The 17,821-nt window shown below is 42.7% G+C and overlaps 2 protein-coding genes across 7 annotated transcripts in view; both read left to right on the top strand.

Moving 5' to 3' along the window:
- Positions 1-999: 999 nt before the first annotated feature.
- Positions 1,000-17,821, top strand: part of RAD54B (RAD54 homolog B) — a 57,442-nt gene continuing 40,620 nt past the window's right edge. For 3 of the 5 annotated variants that reach the window (XM_033155582.1, XM_033155584.1, XM_033155585.1), the window contains exons 1-3: positions 1,000-1,139; positions 2,240-2,378; positions 3,743-3,917. In XM_033155582.1, the coding sequence (XP_033011473.1) occupies positions 2,256-2,378; positions 3,743-3,917 (298 nt within the window). In that variant the 5' untranslated portion in view covers positions 1,000-1,139; positions 2,240-2,255. Of the gene's footprint in view, positions 1,140-1,255; positions 1,383-2,239; positions 2,379-3,742; positions 3,918-17,821 lie in introns of those variants that run through there. The other 2 variants (XM_033155580.1, XM_033155581.1) reach the window with 2 other exon arrangements.
- On the top strand, positions 3,835-17,461 carry FSBP (fibrinogen silencer binding protein). 2 transcript variants are annotated; one of them, XM_033155587.1, is made up of 3 exons: positions 3,835-3,917; positions 10,860-11,294; positions 16,546-17,461. In XM_033155587.1, exons 2-3 carry the CDS (start codon positions 10,924-10,926, stop codon positions 17,072-17,074), a joined length of 900 nt encoding a protein of 299 aa, XP_033011478.1. In that variant the 5' UTR covers positions 3,835-3,917; positions 10,860-10,923; the 3' UTR covers positions 17,075-17,461. The 2 variants fall into 2 exon arrangements, with proteins under 2 accessions (XP_033011478.1, XP_033011477.1); XM_033155586.1 differs by lacking the exon at positions 3,835-3,917 and having other exon boundaries at positions 10,179-11,294.

Genomic DNA, 17,821 nt, shown 5'->3' with positions numbered 1-17,821 from the left:
ATAAGGGGCTGGCCTGGCCCCGCCTTCTTCTTCGCACGCGGCTGCTCAGCTTGGCCCCTTTCTTCGGAGTAGACTTAGAATATGTAGAACCGCACGTGTTTTGCAACTTCCGAGTTTTTCGTGATGCTTTTTTTTGAGCTGCTCATAGAAAGCAACGGAGAAAATACAGGATTTTAGAGCAACTTTTTTTTTGGTAGGCGGGGCGCGTTCTGCTAAAGCAAAAGGAAGCAGGAGCCCTTCCTCTTTCCAACTCGGATCTTATTTATTGCAGTGAGGCGGGGGAGATGTGACAAACTTCAGAGGAGCCGTTCGGTTAGACGACCATGGATCGCAGTGGAATGCTTTTGAAGTCATTTTCAGCACCGCGTGGAAAAGAAAATCGCCACAAGGCCCGCCCGCCGCCGTCCTATCCTGTATTTTGGCAGAACAAAGGTGGCAACCCTAGAACTTGTAGTCCAAAAGGAACCCGGGAGGGCGCAGGTTGGGAGAGGCTAGGTTAATAAGAGGCGTTTGGCAGGGAAATACGTTGCCTGTAAATCCACATTAAACTTCAGCGCCACCGTCTGATCAGCAGTTTGAACGATGGGCTACACTGCAGGGCCGGCCTAAGGCACTCACCGCACCCCAATCACAACTTACGCTAATACCCTGGCTCTGCCCGTTGTCTTCTATGGGTAGCTCTGAGCGGGGAAGAAAAGGAGAAAAATATACCCTGTAAGTTCCAAATCTGTGTTGAAGTGAGTTGCTCTATTTTTTTATCTCTATGATTCGGCAATTCATCCTCTTCAGCCTCGCGAACGAGTAACCTTGGCAACGGGGGAAGGAGAGGAAGGCACTTTGCGACAAATACGATTGATGGCCGTATGTCGTAGAGCGTAAGCGTACCCGGCGGCCCGCCATGTCGAGCGCGGCAAAAGCATCAGCGGGGCATGCGCAGTAGGGTTTCCTTCGTACCTCCTGGCAGCCCTTAAGAGAGGCGAGGCGGAGGCGACCTCCGCGCAATGAATGCTGGTCATGCGCAGTGGGCCGAATAGAGGGAGCGACAAATTGAGATCGGCCTTGGGCGGTCAGCTGCGCATGCGCCGTTTGGCGAATTATAGGGCGACGGCGATGTTTTGGCGGGACGGTTAAATTGCAAAGTAAGTGCAGCGTTGTGTTAAGACTGTGAGGGGGATGGAGCCGTCCTTCCTCTGAAGTTTAGGGTGGGGGATTAAATAACTGAGCTGGCTGTACCCAGGGCGCTTCTGATTTTTAGGTTTCCGTTTCCACAAACACGAAAGATACTCTGTACATGCTCAGAAGCTCTTCCTCCTTCGGTTCAGTTTTAACAAGACCGTGTTTTCTTTCCTTCGGTGGACAAATATATGCTTCTGGTGCTCGCTGTAAGAACCCGAAGAGGAGTTTTGTTCCTGCATATATGAAAATAATAAATATAAGTAGCTGACAAATGGCCAGCATAGGCCTGAGGAAATACAGGGCTTTATGGCTTTTTTAAAAGCAAGGACCAGGACAACATCATTGCTGGCATTTGCCTTGGCTCACAGCGGAGGTGAGGAGAGGGTTGCCACCAGAAATGAAAAGTTGCTATGAAATTAATCTCTTTGGACTGTGGTAGAGTCAGGAGGGGCTTATGGGATGAATGTAGTGATTGGGCAGGTTGATACAAAAAAAAAGGTGCTCATGGGTAGTCTAGTGCTTAAGAAATCATGATTAAAACTCTTAACCTGAGGACATAAAAGTCTTCACCTGGCACCAAAATAGTGGTGGGCACCAGGTAAGCCTCCCTCAGGACTCCAAAGAGAACTGAGAAAGCCTTGACCGCAGCTGTCCTCTTCCTACTACCCACCTAATAAGACTGGTACACCTGGAGGAGAAACGAGGAACCATGTTGTTCCTCTTCGTGACCCCATGGATCAGAGCACACCAGGCACTCCTGTCTTCCACTGCTTCCTGCAGTTTGGTCAGACTCATGTTGGTAGCATCGAGAACATTGTCCAACATCTTGTCCTCTGTTGTCCCCTTCTCCTTGTGCCTTCCATCTTCCCCAACATCAGGGTCTTTTCCAGGGAGTCTTCTCTTCGCATGAGGTGGCCAAAGTATTAGAGCCATACTTCCTAGTTTTTTGGGTATTTTCTCACTGGTGTGAGAACAGGAATAGGATATGTTCTGGGAAGTATTGAAGAGTTTCTTTCTCTAGGGCTGGCTTTTTAAAACAAACTTCTTTTTTGCTGTTTTTCAGACCAACAGAACTGAACATGAGACGATCAGCAGCTCCTAGTCAACTGATGGGAAATTTAGTCAAAAAACCGAGATTTATGCCTCCAGGAAAAACCCATATGTTATCTCTGAAAAAAGAATCTGAACGCTCAGGCTCTGAGGTAATATTAAAAGGGAGGAAGAAAGCAATTGTAATATTATTACTGAATGAAAACTGTACTTGAAGAATCTATATCAGAAATCCATGGGATCTTAATTCACTGGGGTAATATATTTGTTTCTGACCTAGGCTACAAGGAGCTTACATTTCACGCACAAATTCCTTCTGTATAGAAGACAAGCTGTCAGGGAGTGCCAGTATCACTTTCACTCTTAATATTTAACTTTCTGTATGCAGGGATTTATTTATTTTTTGGCGGGGGAGTATTCAGTCATATATGCTGCCACCTGCAACCTGAAGCTGTCCAGCCCAGATGCATGTTGCAAATTTGCATTCTGCTCTGTCAATCTGTATGTAGAAGGGTCCTGAAAGCAAAACTATAGACAAATCGTCTGGAAAATGACTCCACAGCTAAACATCAGTGGCATCAGTGGAAACTGGTTCATGCAATGGCAGCATTTGCATGTCACAGTAGTTGATGGTTTACTGTCAAAGTGCAGAAGTCTCCCACTTCATTCCTCCCTTCTAGCCATTAGAAGAAAACAACACAATTCCCAGCTTACTATTACATTCAAAGTAAGGATTGTGATTTGTTTCACTCAAAGCAAACCACTACGTGAAGCCAAAGTTTCTAGGTTTACCAGTTGGATTTTGGTTGAAGCGAAATAAACCATGACTCCCAGTTTGGATGTATTGGCAAGCCAGGGATTGGGGTTTGCTGCACCCACACTCACCAGGGGATGAACAAAGCAGAAGTGATCACTTTGTGCATGGTAAACCGTTAACTTTGGCACACTAGAACACACAGACCAGGCCTTGGTTCTTTTGCATGTGTATTAAGACTGTGCCATGGTTTGTACAGTATCTTTATATTAATGTGGAACTTAGGGCTGTGTGAGCACAATGCTTGGTACCGAATAGAGCCACAGATACTAGATTCATACACTATTTCAAAGTACATATGTGCAGAAGGTCGATGTTAGCCTTCCTATCCTAGAGAAGCCTTTCTCCCACTTCTTCAGATTTCATTTGTGTTCTTTCTCCAAAGTTCTCTTAAGGAAGGCTAGAGTGATATATCTGCTCCCAGTAACCCCAGTCCCAGTCTTTAGACTTTCTATTAGAATGGTAAGGCCAAGGAATGCACACAGACCTCTCTCTACTGGCTTGGAAATTGTAGAGAGAGCATAGTTCAAGCTAGGCTTCTCACAGTGCCTCCTTCCCTCTTTGGAGCTATCTCCTTCATCATATGAACTTCTACTTCTTTCAGGCTTCAACTTGTATTTAAATAAGAAAAAGCTACACACTTATTTTGATACTGTTGCTTGAAAAGTCATGTGCAACCCAAACTGTTTCGATATATTGTAGGTGGATGAGGGACAACTGAATGGCTCAACATCTGTAAACATCTGTTCTACAACTTGTGACTTAAGTTCTATGCTGGCTGTGAAATCTGATCAAGAAGAATTTTGCTCTAAAAATAATAATAACAATGACTGTCATTTTGAAACTGGAGTGAAATCACCATATAGAACTAAAATAGGTAAGAAAACAAACATTTGAATGTTATCCTGGTAGACTGGTTTAATATAAAGCATCACAGTTAAAAAAATTGTTTATGAAGGAAAGCTGTCAGGAGCTTGGGAGCATCTGGCTGAGGATGAGTTTTTTCTCAACAATGATACTGTCAGTGTTTCAGGTTCTCAAAATGAGGAAAGAGCAAAAATGAATAGACGAAAACAAATAGCAGCCACTTTCAGGGGACCAAAGAGCCTGATAGGCATTTGAAGAGGGACACAGTATATAGGGGTTTATATGATACTATTGGCACTCATCTGTCTCAAGAGACAATGGAGTCCACCTCTGGGGGTGAAGTCAAACCATTAGAGAATCACAGTGCCTGCTGCAATATACATGAAATGAAGTAATGCTGGCAATTGTCAGTTATTTTATCAACAACTTCTTGTAGAGATGGAATCCTGGTTTTGGTCGATGCTTGGTTAATGATGCAGAAACATTCTCCAGTTATAGAATAGTGCTGCTTTGCTGGAGCACATATAATTCAGTTGCCAGCTCTAGGCTTCAAAGGGACCAACAGATTTTAGTGAAAGAATTCTGGCAGCAGAATTGTTTCTTGTTACAGTGCTGTAGTGGAGGGAGAAATGTATCTCATCATGCCAGTTACCAGTTCACCCCATTTCTTCAAGTGATGAGAAGTTCCAGGGGAGTCACACTTCCCACTTTACTCTGTAAAGTCACTGGAAGCTTACTGGCATTTAGTAATATTTGCATTTATTTACAAATATATAGGTTGAGCTTTGTGATAGCAGGCAGCAAGAAAACTAAAGTTCAGTACTACTACATCAGATCTCTAGGGAAACAGTCATCACAGCACCCCAAGATGATCACCAAGCCCAAACCCACCGCTCTGTGTTCTTAAAGGTATGGTAAAGGTAAAGGAACCCCTGACCATTAGGTCCAGTCGCAAACCACTCTGGGGTTGCAGCGCTCATCTCGCTCTATAGGCCGAGGGAGCCGGCGTTTGTCTGCAGACAGCTTCCGGGTCATGTGGCCAGCATGACTAAGCCGCTTCTGGCGAACCAGAGCAGCACACAGAAACGCCATTTACCTTCCCGCCGGAGCAGTACCTATTTACCTACTTGCACTTTGACGTGCTTTCGAACTGCTAGGTGGGCAGGAGCTGGGACTAAACAACGGGAGCTGATCGGCAAGCCCTAGGCTCTGTGGTTTAGACCACAGCGCCACCCGTGTTCTTAGTCTCTCTCAAACTGCTATCTTGTCACAGGAAGAAACAGTGGATTACAGCATCCCTCCAGGATGGAGCATGTGCTTGGGGAAAGAATTTTCCAAAATAGTTCCTGCATTCCAAAGCAGTTTAAGGCTACTTCCTCATCATTGTGGACCATTTACCTCTAATTTCCCTAACACAGGACAACAAAGAGTCTTGTGACACCTTAAAGATTTAAAAAAAAATGTTTTGTGCATTCAGGCCCATTTTGTCAAATGTATAGTAATAGTAATAATTTATTATTACAGTAAAAGACCAGTTCAAGAAGCACAACTGAGACTGCTTTCACAAGATTGAAACAGACATTTAAAACAATATACAATAACAGTTTATAGATTAAACTTAAAATAGTCGCATGAACACAAAAGGACCTAAGGTTAAACTAACATACAGATTGTTCCTGGAATGCCCAGGAGGCCGGCTATGGCAGTTTTCCTAGTGATCTATTTATTCCAGGGGGTGTTCTACACCTACAAATCTGCGTGCAGAATCTGGCGACCATCTGGGTCATCTTGTGATTCTTGCCTAAGAGGAGAAAATTTAGTTTAGGCTTGTCCGGAAGGTCAGCAAGCCTCACCAGATGGGGGTCGATGGCATCTCTACGTGCCTCATCATAAAAAAGACATCTAAAAAATAAGAGTTCAGGGCTTCCTATTTCCCCTAATGGGTAGGCGCAAAGTCTCTGAGCGTACGGGACTTTTCCAAAAGATCCTTCCAGAACCGGTGAGGGCAGAGCTGAACTTCTGGCAAGAGTAAAGGCCCTTCTTGTATTTCTGGATACGAGGAAATGGAGGTATGCTGCCAGGACAGCAACATATCTCTTCTGCAATTATGTAATCAGGGGACCTCAAGAAGTCCTGTTGTCTCTCTATGTCCATAAGTCTTTGCCTGACCATGGATCTTGCTTGATCCAATTCCAAATTTAGGATGGCTTGAGGAGCAAGGCCCAGTTTCTGCAGAGAGTTCAGGACCATTATCTGCCAGCCAGACTGGAACTGATCACAAAAAATCAATGGAGCTATACCTTGGGGGAGCAATTTCAGTGTCAACCCCTTATAGATTGATGTTAAGCTAATATGAGCCGCGACTCTCATCATCCCCGTTTCTAATCTGACCCATGCATTTGAAATGCATCTGGGGACTTGTAAAAGGGCTCTGAGAAATTTAGATTGGACTCTCTTGAGGGGAGTGAAAGAAGAGGATGGCAGGCCCAATTGTCAGGTGTATGAAATAAAAGCTTAGTTGGGAATGTAAAGGAGAAAAATTGTAAGATGGGAGTTAAATGGCTGGTGATAATTAGAGCTTAAATATATGTTAAATAGGAACACCTTTTATTGTAGCAGGTTGGTGATGATTTAGTCAGCATTCCCGAGATGATTGTATTTTAGCACCTGCAGTGAAGTAAGACAGCATTCACAAGAAAAATCCTAAAAATATTTGTCAGGGCTATTAAGATAATTTACAGAAGTCCTGCTGGTTCCATCAATCTGTAAAACATTCCATTCCCTGACATCCAAAAGTACAGGGCAAGACATTCACAGTGCTTAAAAAACCAGATCTTCAGCATACTGCTAAATGGAATTCCATTTCATCCATATGACTGTGTGTGTTCACTGCAGATTCCACATCTGTAGTACATTTCTAGAATGGGATTCCTTTTAGAGCTTTGTATACAGTGAAATCTCTGGTTATGTACCGTCCTCCTTAGGAACGCTTTGGGTAACAAGCTCACTAACCCGGAAGCAGATGCTGCTGGTTGCGAACTTTGCCCTGGGATGTGAGCAGAAGTTGCACGGCGGCAGTGCGGCAGCAGCAGGAAGCCCCATTAGCGAAAGCGCACCTCATGTTTTTGGGTTAAGAACGGACCTCCAGAATGAATTAAGTTCGTAACCGGAGGTACCACTGTACAGTCTTACCTCTACTTACGTATCCCTCCGGATACATAAACTTCGGCTTGCAAGCGCAGCAAACCCGGAAGTGTATACTTCCAGGTTTCGCTGTGCATGCATGCGCAGAAGCAGCACCTCCGGATACAGACTTTTCAGGTTGCAGACGGACCCCCAGAACGAATTAAGTTTGTATCTGGAGGGTCCACTGTACCTGGGAGCATGAGTTCTGAGAACTGTAAACAATAAATGAAGGTTAAATAAATCCATCAAAAAATAAAGCTATATCTACTAGCTCTAGACGGTGACATAATGATTTCTGTATTTTATCATAGGGTGGTATGTGTATCTTTGAATAAATATAAAACCTGTCAGATCCCGCACTTGCCTTTCAGATTTGTTTATCCACTTGCCCTATTTTATGATGCTTAGTGTTAGCGCTGCATTTGATAAATTGTACTTTGTTTGAAAGATCCTTTTTGTTGTTGTTGAGGCACGTTTCTGACCTGCATGATGGTTGGTTCTGGTTTGCTGGTTCTATTTGGTTTTGTGGTTCTGTTAATAGCCTCTCTGGCACTCTTTTTGTTGGATTGTTATATTTGTTTTTCTGATCCTGTTTTTAAATATCTATATTGGCTGCTTTGAATGATTTGTGACACAGTTGTATTCCCACTTACCTGGTTAGAAGTTCCACCCCACTGAATAGGACTGACCTCAGAAGAGACATGCATAAAAACATCCTTTTATCTTCCTAGTCTACAGGAGGCTCCCCTATTTCAGAGGTGGAAACCGTTTTTTGCATCCCAAGGGCTACATTAACTATTGGGCAACCTTTCAGGGGACACATGCCACTAGTGGGCAGGGCCATACCAATGGATACAATAGGCTTGCTTCTGCATTCATAGCACCCTCTCTGTCCTCCAGCCAGGAATTACCATACTTCAGGGACTCTCTAGCCAGGCAAAAACATTTGAGGAGGATGTGAAACAGAGTTAGTAAGAGGTGTTGTCTGGGAGAGGGTTATGAGGGGGCGGGGGGAGTGTGGCGTTCACACAGGGTCCCCGGTCGTTTAACGGACTATTGATCCCTGTGCCACCACAGTCCCGCTGTCCCGCTGCCACCAACCAGGATCCCCTCCCTGGTAATCACTGAGTCCAGTCAGGTTTTTAAAATTTAACCAAAAAGAATAAGTTTATTTTTCACCCAGTAACAAGCTTATGGTTTCGAATACAGTGCTTTGCTTACGTTCTTAGATAATATCTTGTCAATATCTCTTTGCTAGTTCCAATAACTATCCCTAATGCCTCCTGTTAATTATTCAACCTGCTCTAGCTCTGCTCATTGGCTCTATCTCCCTCTCTAACTCAACTCAACTCAACTGCCTAACTTCCAACCTCTAACTGCCTTTTCTATCCTCTCTAACTGCCATCCTTCCACACTCTAATTGCCTGGAGAGCTCCCATTGGTGAAGCTCCTCCCTGCCAAGTTAACCCTTGGAGAACCTTTAGGGGTGAAACGCCACAGGGTGGAGTGGGGAGGTCTGGATTGGCCCCCTGGCCTGAGATTCTTTACCTTTGCCTTATTCTATAATATATGAAAGGGGGGATGGAATATTCGCCTTACTCATACACACGTTATTTTATTTGCTCTCTCATTATATTTTTATATTGCCCTTCCTCCAGAGAGCTCAGAGCTGAGGTCATGGTGCTCTACTTGTGCTATGAGTTAATAAAATTGCCAATGAATGTAGGTATAATCATAATTAACAGGCAAATTGTGGGTGAACCTTGTTTGAATTTGCCCTCGTCAAATAGCTAACTTTAAAAAAATTGTTTATTGTTTGGCTTCCCTCCACATAATTCTTAGGGCTAAAGTAGCAATTGGGTAATATCTTCCCTCAGCTCTTCTCAGACTTGATACAGGATAAAGATTTCCAAATCCTAATAGAATGATCTGTCCATTTTGGTTCTCTTAGGGATGTTGTTGTTGTTTGAATTATTCCAATCTTCAGTTCTCCACATTTCTGCGGCAATTTGCATTTTATAAATAAATCATGAAAGTTCCATGCTGATCCATATGAAATATTTCAGAATTTACACTTGGGCAGAATGTCCATTAGTTAACAAACTGTCAAGAAATCTTGCATCAGGCTGGACTTAAAGCAAAATGGGGTGGGAGGATGGAGGGAATTCGGCTGATGATGTAGCCAGGCAGTCTGGATTTGGTCATTGTTTTAAGATGGAAGTGCAGGAGGAGATGGCAAACTTAATTGGATTAGGCTAGGAGGCACTATGCCGGTTTCAGGTTGCATCAAGGACTGCTGGGACAAAGAACTGCACAATGGCTGGTCTCCTGTTTTTGAAAATGTAAAAGCCAGATGTCTCCCAAATCTGTCTCAAGTCTTAAGCAAAACACACTTGTTAGATAGTGAACAGGAATAAAGATGTTTTAAAATAGGGATCTTTTCATTTGTTAGATGTATGTCTCTTTCAGTTTCCTTGGCTTAAAATATTGCCTTGGGCAGGAAAGAATTCTGAATGGCCGTTTTACAGGATGTCATACTTTATCCTCACAACAACCCAGTGGAGGCCAGGCCAAGATGTGCTGCTTTGACGCTAGAGTGACCTTCATGGAGTGGGTTTTCCAAGTCCAAATCCAACAGCCTCTCCTACTTCCTTTTACTATACATTTTCTGAGAGAAGGAGAGAGAAAATACTGTGTGCGAATCCCTCTGTGATTTGGGCAAACAATAGTTAAAAATTCATGTTTTCCATTTGTGCAGTGGTTGGATTTCTTAACATAATAATAGCTTCTTGGTGGAAGTTAGGAAAGCCCACACAGTATACTGTTGTAAGAATTTTATTTTTACTTATATCAGTACAATGAATCCAGAACCCTGATTGAATGTTGTGTTTATTACTTGACTCCCGAGAGCTATTTTTTTAGCCACAATCCTGCTGAATGGAGATAATGGATGCTGTGAGATGGGTAGATTACGGAAAGGCACAGCTGCAAGGGGTGGCGGAATATGAAAAGAACTTGATGTTAACGTTCCCACCCCCTCTTTTGTTCACGGCACTCCTTCTTTTGAGCGACTGCCTCTTTAAAAAGTGTGTGCGTGCGTGGGAAGCCAAGGCGAGCTGCAAAGTGCTGGGGAAGCTTAGCTTTACTGTGAAGCCTGAGCCTGAGTGAAACCTAACTAGCTAGGCGATATGCAATTCCTGATTGACAGCAGGACTAGCATTATGCAAATACTGCCAGAGAGAACAGCAGCTAGGGAGCCGTGATCAGGGGCTCTGTTAGGGATCTCTCTACACACGCCCGCTCCTAAATCCCCCTGTTTGTTGTTTTCATTTCTCCTTTTGCTGTGGTGGTTCGGCTTAACAATCAATAAATGACCAAAAAAAAAAAAAGTTGTTGCTTTCTTGGGCATGAATAAATCCAATCCTCTGTGCAGTTTCAGTTTCTTGTCAGATCAAAGAGATGTGAGTGAGCTTGTTAACTCAGGATGAATTGGGTAATATTTAGCAGGGTAATGTGCTAATCTTTAAACCTTTTATGTTTTCAATCTGGTGTATGTATGGGTCTCTTGACACAAAAGTGTGTGTTTTGCCTGCTTCTCCTCGTCTCCTTCAGTCTGAAGCCTTATGTAGGTCAGGCTTGGCTTAAGCAGATTTCCTGAACCTGCGTCAGCTTAAGCTGAAGGAATTTTAATAAACCCTCCCTTGTAGGCGTGGGCCTAAATGAGACAAGCCTAGTTAAGCCTGATCTTTTTCTGTTTGTGAAAAAGAGCCGAGCAGAGCTAGGATCTGCGTGGTGGTTTCAGGAACTGCTTCTTCAAGCTGGAGAGAACGATGGTTGGGAAGGCCAGGTCCTCGAATTTTACCTTGTCTGAAAAGCTTGATTTGCTGAAACTTGTCAAGCCGTATGTTAAGATTCTCGAAGAGCACACCAACAAGCACTCGGTCATAGTGGAGAAAAACAAATGCTGGGACATCATAGCTGATAACTACAATGCCATTGGAGCAGACCGCCCTCCTCGCACCGCGCAGGGCCTGCGCACCTTGTACAAGAGGCTCAAGGAATACGCCAAGCAGGAGCTACTGCAGCAAAAAGAGAGCCTTTCCGATTACAAAAGCTACATCTCTGAACCGACCAAGAAAGTTGTGGAGATGATCCCCCAGATTTCCAGCGTGTGCTTGAGGGAGAGGAGCAATCTGCCATGGTAAGTTGCCTTTTACATTGCGCCTGGATGGCCGCTATAGCGCCTCCTGTCTTCTCTGGCCATCCCCTTTTGAGCTACATGCCTTAGCCTTTGGGGAAAAGTTAAAACCTTGTGATTATTGTTATTATTTACTACTTTAATTTTTAAACAGTGACTGAATTTTCTGTTCAACTTCCAGCCGCATTTCAAGAGATCTTATTGTCAGACCCTTGGCAAGTGAGGGTTAAGAAAGAATCCAAGTGAAATAGGAGCTCCAACTTTTACCCCTCCCCTTTTAATAGGCATAGCATTCAAACACTGACCAAGCAAAAGGCTGTTCTACATTTAAGGTAGTACTGCGGTCAACTTGCCTCTGCATACAGAAGCTGATGCCTGTTTTGGATAATATCTACATAAAGTCGAGCAGGAGAACAAAGGAGCCTCTCTCAGTACAGTGTGCCCAGTCAAGGATTATGTTAATCTCTCAGGGTGGAATACATTTCGACTGAATTTAGACCTTTTAAATGATTTTAGTTCGCATGCTACCATGCCTTTTTAAACAATGCACATGGATTGTTTTAAACAATCATGTTCTCCGAGGCCAGTATGCAGATTAATGCTCTAATTTAAACTGCAAAAAAGAGGGTATGGAGCACATTTACAGGGGTCGTGCGCAGACAGATCGGAACACTGCAGTCACACAAAAGTCTTCATATTTTCGGGCAGCCTTTTAGTGTAGAATCAAATTGGAGCCTCTCTAGATTTGAGCCAGACGTAGAGCAGGCAGGCTGTCTTCAAGCTTTCTTGCAGGGCCTTTGCTTATGCCGCCCTCCCCCTCCACAACTGACATGCAAAACACAGCTGCTCAAAAGCTTCTCAGACCAGATTTGTCCTGTGCCTGGATGCAGACATTTTAAAAACCAGGGGAAATCGAGCAGCTCTCTTCCTTACTCCTGTCACAAGCCATTTAAATTCATGTCACTTACTGTGCAAAACAAATATGTTAATCTGAGTTTCCGGGAAAATGGCATGTTTGTGCACAATGGCCAGTCCTTGATTTGTACGGCATCTGGTTGCTCTGAATGGTAACAGTCGTCTAAATCCCACCATGGCAGATGCTGTAAAAATAACATGTGGTGGTGGGCCTTTTGGTGAAATAATTATTTATTGCCTAGGGTAAATAAGGTATAATTAAAACGGACTTTTACAGTACAATCCTTTTTCTACTCAGAAGTAAGCCCCTGTTGAGTTCACTCAGGCATACTCCCATCTAAGTACTGTGTGTATAGATCTGTAATAGCATGTTAGAAGGGTGTGTGTATATAATTTCCACAATACTGATGTAGATTGAAATGGTCAGCATAAGCCAGAAGTATGGGGCCACTTTTTGGGTGGTCATATAATCTTCCTTTAACCCCTTAGCCAATACAGCAGGTTTCTTTTGTAGCTTAATAATTTTGTAGTTGTGGAAATGGGTGGATTTGTAATTACAGCTGTGTTTTATTTTTGCATTGTAAGCCATTTTGGGTGCTGTGTGAGCAGCACAAATGTTTTGAAAATATTAATACTGCGCACCTTAAAGACTATTGAAATTTGAAAGATTTGTTTGTTATTTTATTCAATAACAAATGTTTTCCAAAAACATCAGTTGGAGAAACAATCTCCTGATCCTGACGATATTATGTTGGCGTAAGCTTCATTAATCTGAATGAAACTGACTTCCCTGTAGTTGTTTGGGATCTAAGTGAAAAGATTTTCTAAATCCTTTTTGTACATAATATATTCCTTTTTTTCAAGAGAGAACTTGTGGACCAAATTGGCCATCCACCCAACCAACTGAGATTCTGCCTCTTCATCTCCCCACTGCTTCCCATTAATATTGTTTCCGTGTCGGTCTCTGCTGTCTGGAAACCATTAATTTATTCCTCCCATTTGATTAACAGAAACCTGGTACATAGGACCATTGAGTCATCGAATGGGTTTGGCCAACAGGGGTAGAGAAGAATAGTGATACATAGCTCCAAATTTCCAGTTCCCAGTCAAAAGTCACCATCGAGAAGCAGAAACACAATCTGCTCTAACTCATCTCTCTAAAATGCTCCAGTGGCTGGATGAAGTGGTGGGTTGGATGAGAGTAATAAACTGAGTCTGAAATCATAGCATGATGGAGGCTCTGTGTGTGAGTCCAGGAAGCTAGACTCTTTGAAGGAGCAGGTGTGCCATCCAGGGTGTCACTGGAGGCGCAGGTGTCCTCAGTGGCTAGGAGGACCTTTTAACAGCTATGACCACTCATGCATTGGTAACCGCAGGGTTGGGGTAATGCTCTGTGCATTTGAGGTTGTGTTGGAGACTTCAACCAGTGTAGGACGTGGCAACTAGGTTGCTTGTGAGAGCAGACAACTGCCAGTATTTAACACCTTGTCCACTGCATTTTCACTGGCTGCTAGTCTGCTACCAAGCCAAGTTCAAAGTTTTGGTACTAACATATAGAGCCCTGTTCGGCTCAGGACCAGGTTGCTTGCGAGACTTTCATAACCCTTATGTACCTGGTAACTCCCTGTGTTCTACAGGAGACTTTCTCCTCAAAGTCCCCCAAATATCGAAAGCCTGCTTCATAGTACTGTAACTTGAAGCAGGGCCTTCAGTGCAGCTGCCACTGTTTTGTGGAATAAGTATCCCTGTTGAGATACCAGAGGTGCCCACCCCACCACCTGTACTTTACAGAAATAATGGAAGACATTTTTTGTTTTGACAAGCAGCATTTTTTGTTTTTCCATCAGGATGAAAAGTTCAAGGCCTTATGGGTTCCTTTTTACTGTTTTTAAAACTAATTTGAGCTGTTTGTAAATTGCCTTGAGGCACATGCAAAAGGAGATTCATAACTTAGTATTACTGATTAATATATTCCCCCCCCAAGCTCACATTGCTTATAACAAGAGTTCAGTTCGTAAGCAGCCAATGACTCATATTTTTCCTATATCCACGGGCTGTCCTATCGCACAGTGTCATTTGACTGACATTGCCATTTTCTGTTGCCTGTTATGACCCTGAGCAGTGCTTTTGTGGTTTCTTTTTTATTTTTTTTCATTTTGTGTATCCTGAACTGCAGTTACAATTAAATCATTATAGCTTCATTCAGTTGAAAGGTGTTGGAAAATTTATTAGAATTGTTTTCTTGCCTCCTGCCAAGTAGTTAGAAAGCTCAGGGCAGCCTTTATGAGGCCAGTTAGCTTAAGGGGCAAAAAGTATTGGGCTTTTTGCTCTCTAAGATTTGGCTGAAAGACAGAGGGGTGTGTGCAAACCTATTACTTGTTCATTGTTTCTATACTCCTAATCTCCATCCCGTGACCTTTAAAATGCATGTTTATTAATGATGTGAACCCTGTGGTCCAGGTAAACAATGGGGCGATTCACTTTGGTGCCCTAAACTGGCAGTTGAGGAATGCGGTAGGCACCTTCCTGGTGCAACGTCTCTCAAACCCCAGCCCAGCTGTTTTTCTTTCATAGTACAGCATCAGGCCTTTGTTTACCAGTAGTCAAGAGTTAGAAACTCAGATATATAATCTAATCACCAAATGGCACCTTAAACTTAGGTTACGGTCATCACAATGGACTGTCCAGGCACCTCCTTTTGCAACGGGGTTTATTATATTTATTAATTACATTTTTATACTTATTTATATTTAAATGGCAAATCTCAAAGCAGTTTACAACACATTAAAACATCAAATAAAACAATCCAGAATAAAATGAATTCAAGCTTTGAGGAAAATATTGCAGAGCCTTCTCTAAGCGATATTTTGCTTTCCCCAGTTGCCAACCTTGCATCCAGGAATCTCCACATGGCTGCAGTTGGACCTGGGCCAGTCAATAACACTCCTGGCTCCTGGCTAATTTCTAACTGCCTGTAATATGCAGTTAGCCCCTAAAAAAACCAGTGGGTATCAAATGGTTCTCTCCCAAAAGGTAAGTAAGTATGCAGTCCTTGGAGAGTAAATCTACTATGAAGAAAGGTTCCAGTATTTGGAGCTATTTTGTTTAGCAAAAGGGAGACATTAAGGAGGTATATAAAGTTACACCTGGTGTAGGGAAGTTGGATAGGGAGAATCTTTTCTATCTGAATGCTAGGGAGGGGGTCATCCAGTGAACTGGAAGGTGGGAGATCCAAGACAGAGTAAACAGAATACTTCTTCTCGCAGTGCATAATTAAACTATGGAATTTATTGGTTTGCACAAGATGTGGTGGCAGCCACCAACTTAGATAACTTTAAAGTGAACTCTAGACACATGGCTGTATATTACCCCCAGAATCAGAGGCGGCATGTTTGTGAACCAGCATGCTTGTGCTCACACCCTCTTCTTGCAGGCTTCCTGTAGGGTTCTTAAGCTTTTAATACTTAAGACTCCTTGCATTGCCCCTACCAAAGCAGATTTCAGCTCCATCCCTGGACTTGCACAGTAATCAAGTACCTACGCTCTGTTTTTACAGAACACCCATGCTTTGCATGTAGCTGACTAATAAAATAGGGTTGGGCCACCCTAGTGAAACACACCATTGAATGCTGCTGTTACCCAACACCCTTGTCAAAGACGGTCACTTCCTTATGAAACTAGTAACAGCAGATTTAGTCTGGGTGGATCAGCATATGATTTGTTTGGAGGCAGTGCAGAGTTAGGAATCTAATTTGGCATTTGATGACCATTTCCAAGCTCTGTTAAAACTGACATAACTGACTCATACTAAACAGATGCCTGACGGATTCTGAATACCAAGTCCGCCATGGTAACTGTCTCTCCTAATTTTTGAATAGAGGTCTCCCCACACTAGTAGATGAAAACTTGCATTCTTCTTTCTTAAGTTTATAATATAAATGTGAATCTTTGATTTAAGCTAGTTTTTGTAAGATAGCCAGTTAGCACACACTGAAGGCATTTTGTGAGAACATTAATACAGATCTCCAGCCTGATCTTCATCTCCATTAATGTAGTAAATTATATTTCCAGCTTTCAGAATTTTGGTCGGACTGTTCATCCCACCCACCCCAACATTACTATGTATTGTATTATATCTTGTTTTTCATAGCTGTTTTAAAAATATTTTAAAAACAATGATAAATAGGTAAGTTGGTCCTGGTGCTTTACCAGGCTGCCCAATGTATTTTATAGCTGCTTAGCAGCTTGCTGTCCTGTTAAAGTTTTTGCCTTTTTCGTAGACTAAGAAGTTCCTTTTTCTTTTCTGTTAATGATGAAAATATTATTTGTCTGTTTTTAGTGCTACACCGGATAAAAAAATAGTTGCTACTACCAGCTCACCGCAGTCAATGTTAGAGCACCAACCTGCTGCTATCACATTGGAGCTGGATGAAGACGAGGAGGATGTCAAGCCACCTGCATCGTTGATTGTAGAGTTACAAACACAGGAGAGCTTAGAGCAAAGAGAAGAAGAACATTTGGTCCATGCAATGGAGAGATCTCCTTCAACTTCCCTGTCTTCTGTGGATATAAGAATGTTGTCTCCATCTCCCATCCCCAGAAGAGATGAATTTTTCAGGCTTGAAACTGGAGAACGATTTAGACCGGCATGTGGGGGATATGATCCCCAGATGTTGCAAATGCTGAAAGAAGAGCATCACATCATTTTGGAAAATCAAAGGAAAATTGGGCTCTATATCCAAGAGAAAAGGGATGGCTTGAAAAGAAGGCAGCAGCTGGAAGAAGAGCTATTGAGAGCAAAAATTAAAGTAGAAAAGTTAAAAGCGATACGACTACGTCGGGATCTTCCCGAATTCAACAATCTTTGAATATCTAGCAATTCTGCATAAAAACCAGGGTTATTTCACAATTCTTTTTGAGCTAGAAAAGAAGTATTTACCCAAGTTTGGGGGGTAGGGGTATGCATGTTTTTTCCATTTTGTTTCTCATGCAAATTTGCAAAAAAAATTAAGCCATTTTTCACTGGTCTTCCCAGGTTTTCTGATTTAAAGTAGAACCAGATCTAAGACTAAAAAAACCCCTTTGAAATCTTATGACCACATGACTGTTAGCAAAAGCAAATGGTAACTTATACAGCTGTTGTAAAATATGCTGATCTTATTCTATTTCATTTTTTGGTGAATCAGTTCTTATCTGTCCTTTGAAATACACATTTATTTGTGAGTCAATAAACATATGCAAAATGGAGAAAAATACTATCTTTGTTTCCTCCTTTCATAAAACTTGTGGAAATGGCTGTAGTTCAAATGAAGTATTTATCATAGAAAGGAATTGCTGGTGAGATACTTCCATGTTGACCTGAACAAGGGTGAATATAATGCTGGCATTCGTACATCACAATAAACCATAGGTAACGGAATACTTTTGAGTGTGCGCTGCAGAGGGCTCCTCCTTCACTCCTCTCCTCTAGACTACAGAAGCAACAAACCAGTGTGGTGTAGTGGTTAAGAGCGGTAGACTCGTAATCTGGTGAACCGGGTTCGCGTCTCCGCTCCTCCACATGCAGCTGCTGGGTGACCTTGGGCTAGTCACACTTCTCTGAAGTCTCTCAGGCC

Source organism: Lacerta agilis, chromosome 7 (genome assembly GCF_009819535.1).
Source record: "Lacerta agilis isolate rLacAgi1 chromosome 7, rLacAgi1.pri, whole genome shotgun sequence".
Lineage (NCBI taxonomy): Eukaryota > Metazoa > Chordata > Lepidosauria > Squamata > Lacertidae > Lacerta > Lacerta agilis.
This window is presented reverse-complemented; position numbering and strand designations above follow the sequence as displayed.

Bases quoted from the DNA above. Each gene is read 5' to 3' on its own strand.
- FSBP (XM_033155587.1), top strand. From the start codon at position 10,924: ATGGTTGGGAAGGCCAGGTCCTCGAATTTTACCTTGTCTGAAAAGCTT. The intron at 11,295-16,545 runs GTAAGTTGCCTT...GTCTGTTTTTAG, and splicing joins GAGAGGAGCAATCTGCCATG to TGCTACACCGGATAAAAAAA.